The 6,000-nt window shown below is 42.3% G+C and overlaps 1 protein-coding gene across 2 annotated transcripts in view; it reads right to left on the bottom strand.

The window, feature by feature from the left end:
• Positions 1–1,518: 1,518 nt before the first annotated feature.
• The window catches only part of LOC117462198 (zinc finger and SCAN domain-containing protein 31-like), a 33,092-nt gene continuing 28,610 nt past the window's right edge, over positions 1,519–6,000 (bottom strand). Inside the window, exons 2-3 of one of the 2 annotated variants that reach the window (XM_071206350.1) lie at positions 3,185–3,724; positions 1,519–2,017 (exon numbers count right to left, since the gene is read on the bottom strand). In XM_071206350.1, coding sequence (XP_071062451.1) covers positions 1,932–2,017; positions 3,185–3,724 — 626 coding nt within the window. In that variant the 3' untranslated portion in view covers positions 1,519–1,931. Of the gene's footprint in view, positions 3,725–6,000 lie in introns of both variants that reach the window. The other variant, XM_071206349.1, reaches the window with a different exon arrangement.

Genomic DNA, 6,000 nt, shown 5'->3' with positions numbered 1-6,000 from the left:
ATAGATTATATTTCTTAGTGGAGGAAAACAATTGTGACATCACTTACTCTGGGATTTGTAGTCTTTCTAGTTGGGAATTTTTCATAGTGTTATATTTCATCAGTTTTACGACAAACTGTGACTTTTTTGACATGGAAATAATTTTTTAAGATTGACAAACATCATATGTGTAATTCATGGCACAATTCAAACAGGATCGAAAGATACCTTTTCTCTCTCCATTGACTTCAATACATTATTTTTCCGAAATAAGGTCCCATGGACCGGAAGTAGATGGGCATGACTTCGCCACTATTATACATCCATGGTAGGTACCTTCCGAAATGGTACAGTATCTGGTGTTTCCATAGCAACAACAACTTCCTGTCAACAGCGTAAACTCCCATAAACAGTACACACGTTCATCCTCAAAAAACTGCAGGAACCCAGAACACAGACAAAAAAACATAACCCCCTTCACATCTCAACTAGGGATGCTCCGATTGACAATTTCGGGGCCGATCGGCGGAATCAGTATCGGCCGATACCGATCGCCGATCCGATTGAGTGGGCGGGGCCTAAATGGAAGATTTAAACATCAATTTAAATCTTCCATTTAAAGTGATGTTTAAAACTCAGTTAATGGGGCTCATTCACTGGAGCTTCCACAAACAACAATCAACTTAATTATTACATTCAAATGATGTACATTATTCAAGTTTACATTCACTTTGGATAATAACACGGGAGAAATGAGCGGAAGCGCTCTATTTTCCTCTCTCCCTCTCCTGACAGCCTGTCAGTATCTCATGCAGCTCACTGATCCAGTAATGAGTGACCCGACAGTGAAGAATAGATATATTTATAATGACTAGTTTAGCTTGTTCCAGAGGTAGATAAAATAGCTAAGTGTGTTAGGTCTAACTCTTGTCTGTTTCGCTCCGCTTACCGGTCCGGCGGGTGGAGTTGCAGGATTTCTGCTTCACACACGTTGCATTCCGCTATTTTACTGTCTTTTTCGGACACTTTAAAATAATGCCAGACCGGTGAAGTCATTTTAGCGAGCTTGTTTTGCCGCAGACAGAGAAAAGTGTCATGTATTTTACGTCATGCGATCGGCTCTAGCGATCGGCATGTTTAGAGAGCACCGATCGATCGGTAGAGAGTGAGTATCGGCCGATCTTGATCGATGACCGATCGGAGCATCCCTAATCTCAACTATTGTAAATGTTACGGGTCCCCGATGTGACCACAGCAGCAGTGATACTAGGCTTGTTTGAGACGAGCTGCGGCTCGCCTCGAAAGTAGACGAGAATAGCCGAGCGCAGCGGTGGAGGTCTCAAAAAGCTCGCCAGAAACCGGGCAGCTCGGAGTCGGCTTCTTCTTCTTCTCTCGGTTTTTTGGCGGATTGCAAACAACTTTAAGGTGCATTCTGCCACCTCTGGAGTTGGCTTGACTCGGTTTGCATTAATAAAGAATGCACAAATGTGTTTAATCGTTAATGTCAGATATGTACTAAGTAAATACATTTGTTCCTGCTCAAGATTAGATTCAACTTTATTGTTATTGCGCAGTTTAGCTTTTAACCAGGAGTGCAAAAAGCAGTAAAGTGAAAAGTAATGTACAAAATCTACAGAATAAAATATAGAATGATGAATAAACAGTGAGGGGTATGAATCGTATGAATACACTAGATATACACAGTAGCCTGTGAGCAGTATGAACAGTGTGTATGAATATGCTAAGATATATAAAGTATGAAAACGGTAAGCAGTGCAAGTATAGTATAAAATATATAGATATTAATTTCATGATGATAAACTTTGTGGAACAATGATGAAAAATGGGAATGGAAGTGGCAACGTAAAACTGACACAAAACAACAACAAACTTTTGCCGAGCCAATTGGAGAGTTTCATCAGCAGCACGGGGTAAACACCACCAATGAGCGCTCAGCTCGAGATACCAGCGAGACGTTTCCCCATCAAGCATTTCGCTTCCGCAGCCCGTGGAGAGAAACTGTGCCGCCTCGCCGTGCCTTTAACCAAACAAAACATAAACATATTGGACATGGCCTCAAGACTGTAACCTCTTCACATTCTGTTGAAATAGTCAATTACTAGCCATATCTTACACATTGCTGTTTTGAATAATTAATATGTGGATGACAGTTGAACTGGATGATGTAACATTTATGCCATCTGCTGGAAAGAAGACGTATTGCTCTGTTGGCGTTGTTTAGACAACAAAAACAAAGTGAAGCTCTCATTTCATAAACAATCTTTGAGTACAGACACCGTCCTGCAGAGAGCACACAACCCAACAACACGTTTTTGGTCTAGCATCACTTTACAAAACGTTTACATTAAGACACTAAGACTAGCTGGTCCCTTGTAAAGGTCAGTCCACCTTGAATGATCAGCAGATGAAAGGCAGGACACAGGAACTTGGTCCTGAGGAGATGTAATGATTATTAAATAAGAAATAGTCGACTCAAGGGGTCAAATAAATGAACATATGTGATTACTAGCTAATCGGTTGCAGCTGGGAGAAATCAGGCTTAGGAACGTATTACATGTAACAGCATTAGGTCATCAGGATACAAACTAGACAAATGTATTTCCTTACAGTTACAGAAGCATCTGACGACCAACACACTTGTGTCTTTTGAAATGATTACGCCATTTAAATCTTTTGTCACAAACATTGCAGCTCTATTTTTCCTCTCCTGTGTGGACTCTCATGTGTGCCTTTAAATTATCCCTCCGTGAAAACGTTTTTTTACAGACTGAGCAGCAGTGTGGTTTCTCTCCTGTGTGGACTCTCATGTGTCGTTTTACATGTCTTTTCATTGCAAAAGCTTTCTTACAGACTGAGCAGCTGAATGGTTTCTCTCCTGTGTGGACTCTCATGTGTTCCTTTAAACTTCCTCTATGTACAAAAGATTTGTTACAGACTGAGCAGCTGAATGGTTTTTCTCCTGTGTGGACTCTCATGTGTTCCTTTAAACTTCCTCGATGCACAAAACATGTGGTACAAACTGAGCAGCTAAATGGTTTCTCTCCTGTGTGGATTCTCATATGTTCCTTTAAACTTCCATTATGTGTAAAAGATTTGGTACAGACTGAGCAGCTAAAGATTTTCTCTCCTGTGTGGATTCTCATGTGTTCCTTTACATTTCCACTATTTGAAAAAGCTTTCTTACAGACTAAGCAGCTGAATCTTTTATTTTCAGCACTACATTGTTGATCACTGACAGATTCATGTCTATTTTTCAGTGAGTTTGAGCCTGATGCAGGTTCTCTGGTCTCTGTCCAATCAGCACTGTCTTCAGTGTCAGGTTCAGAAGAGTCTTCAGTGTCAGGTTCAGAAGACTCTTCAGTGCCGTCCTCAGTCTTTGGTTGTAAACTGCTCTCTGGATCTGAGTTCCTGGCTGGTTCTGGTTCTCGACAGTCATCTCCATCAGCTTCTGTTTGCATGTGTTCAGTTTGTCTTTGATGAGGCTGTGAGGACTGAGGTTTCTCTTTATCATCTTCACTCTTCACAGGGTCAGGAGTGAAAGTGGACTTTGTGATATCAGCCTTCTCCAGCTCCTGAAGCTGCTCTCCCTCCTGACTGATCCTGAGTTCCTCCTGTTCCTGCTTAATGTGTGGGGGGGGCACTGGGTCCTCCTGGTCCAGACTGGTGCTCCACTCCTGCTGGTCAGGGAGAAGCTCTTCTTTAACCACCACCAGCAGTTGGACATCTACAGGAAACAGGAAACACACAGTCAGAACAAATGTTAGTATTTAAAAATCTAATCACCATTATAATGGGAGACATTTTGCAGCCCTACTTCATGCCTTTGTTTTTATATTTTCACATTATCTTTCCTAGTCCCACCTATTGTGTATTTGTGATGGCTCAATTCACCTTATATAGCCCAGCCCCTTTCTACTTCCAGTTAAAAATGAAAAAGGTTTTTTTTTTCTGGCTTAGCACTAGCTGTAATGTAAACAATGAATTGTATTTGTGATCGTTCATAGATACACTACGCCTACAGTATAGAATGAAAATACTCGGTTACAAATTAAAATCCTGCATTCAAAACTTATTTAAGTATGCAAATATTAACCTGTTAAGCCCTGAGCCTGTTTTTCAAGTCTCAGGCTTGAAAAAAACATTTCCAGAACAAATGACCATAACTGCACTTCTAAAAGGATTCAATTAATAATCTTTTTTCTCAAAGTAATTATAAACCTGTGAGTTGGATGTAGGAAAGTCGGAATCAATATAGATGTTTTTTTTATTTTAAAGAAAATTCAGATTGAACATAGTAAACAACTGTAAATTATAGTGTCCGTCCAAAAATAAATGTTTACTTATAGTGAAAACTACCCTTGGATGATGGTAAGGTAGACTAAAAGCTTTATAAATCCAAAGTACAATATATAATAAGTACCCTGTATGGAGATTGATGCAAAACAAGTTACATTTAACCTTTTTAGAGAGGTTTAGCAAAAAAAAACTCCACTTCTGGGGTGATTTGGGTGGAAATGAGCATTTTTACCGTTTCTCTGGAACCCATTGGTAGTGTTTGGTGATTGACATCTCTTTCTGACCGTTAGAGCTAATAGAATCGAAGGGGAGTTTTCACATAGACACCAATGTTAACACAAAAAGGTGAGGGCTTTGCGCATATAGTTTTGCATGAGAGTGAAGCTATCTCTCGCTCTGACATCTGAACACAGAAAAGCAGGGTTTATTGCTTATGGATTATCAGAAATCATTTCAGAGGGAGACAGACACATTGGATTTACTTCAGCAGCGTTAATGCCATTGAAGACCAGTTTTGACCAGACAACGACCAAGGTATCCCACGTGCTCCACTGAGATCCAGCATCTAGTTTCAGGCGGCCTGTGGAACTGCCAGTCAGCTGTTCCTAAGGCTGACTTCATCTCTGGCTATGCCTCCCTGCAGTCTCTGGATTTCCTTGCTCTCACTGAGACCTGGATTACTCCATCCAACACATCCACCCCAGCAGCTCTCTCCACAGCATATTCCTTCTCCCATACACCCAGACCCACTGGCAGAGGAGGTGGCACTGGTCTCCTGCTCTCTCCCAAATAGAGCTTTTCCCTCTTCAAGCTACCTAACTTCACTCCTTCCACCTTTGAATTCCATGCCGTCACAGTAACCCATCCTATACAACTAACCATTGTTGTTCTCTACCGTCCACCAGGCGCCTTGGGGGACTTCTTGGAGGAATTAGATAATCTCCTCTCACACATCCCTGAAACTGGTCCTCCCGCTGTACTTCTCGGAGACTTCAACCTCCAGACGGGGAAGATAGAGACGAACTAACATCTCTGTTAACCACCTTTGCTTTCTCACTGTCTCCGTCTCCACCGACTCATAAAGCTGGCAATGTCCTTGATCTCATATTCTCAAGGAACTGCACTACTTCTAACCTCCCTGTAAACCCGCTCCACACCTCCGATCACTTCTTCATTTCATTCTCTTTACCCCTTTCCAAACATAACAAACTAATCTCTTCGCATCCTGCACTTGTCCGCCGTAACCTCCGTTCCCTCACCCCCCCTCTACCTTTGCCTCCTCGGTGCTCTCAGCCCTCCCTTCCTCTGACTCGTTCCAACTCCTGCCTCCAAACTCTGCTGCAGAAACTCTCCTCTCTCCTCTCTCATCCTCTCTGGACTCTCTCTGTCCTCTCACATCTCGGCAGGCTCGTCAGTCCCCTCCTGCTCCCTGGCTAAATGACGCACTGCGTGCTAATAGAACCGTCCTTAGGGCAGCAGAGCGGAAATGGTGGAAATCCAAACACCGTGACGACCTCCTAATCTATCAGGCTCTCCTCTCCTCTTTCTCTGCTTCGATCTCTCAGGCAAAAACCACTTTCTTTCAAGATAAGATCCAATCTTCCTATTCCAATCCTAAAAAACTATTTTCCATCTTCTCCACCCTCTTGGACCCCCCCAAAGCCCCTTCCCCCTCCTCCCTTCTGTCAAGCGACTTTGTTAACC

This window comes from Pseudochaenichthys georgianus, chromosome 17 (genome assembly GCF_902827115.2).
Source record: "Pseudochaenichthys georgianus chromosome 17, fPseGeo1.2, whole genome shotgun sequence".
Lineage (NCBI taxonomy): Eukaryota > Metazoa > Chordata > Actinopteri > Perciformes > Channichthyidae > Pseudochaenichthys > Pseudochaenichthys georgianus.
The sequence above is the reverse complement of the archived record's forward strand: the minus strand, read 5'-3'. Positions and strand labels throughout refer to the sequence as shown.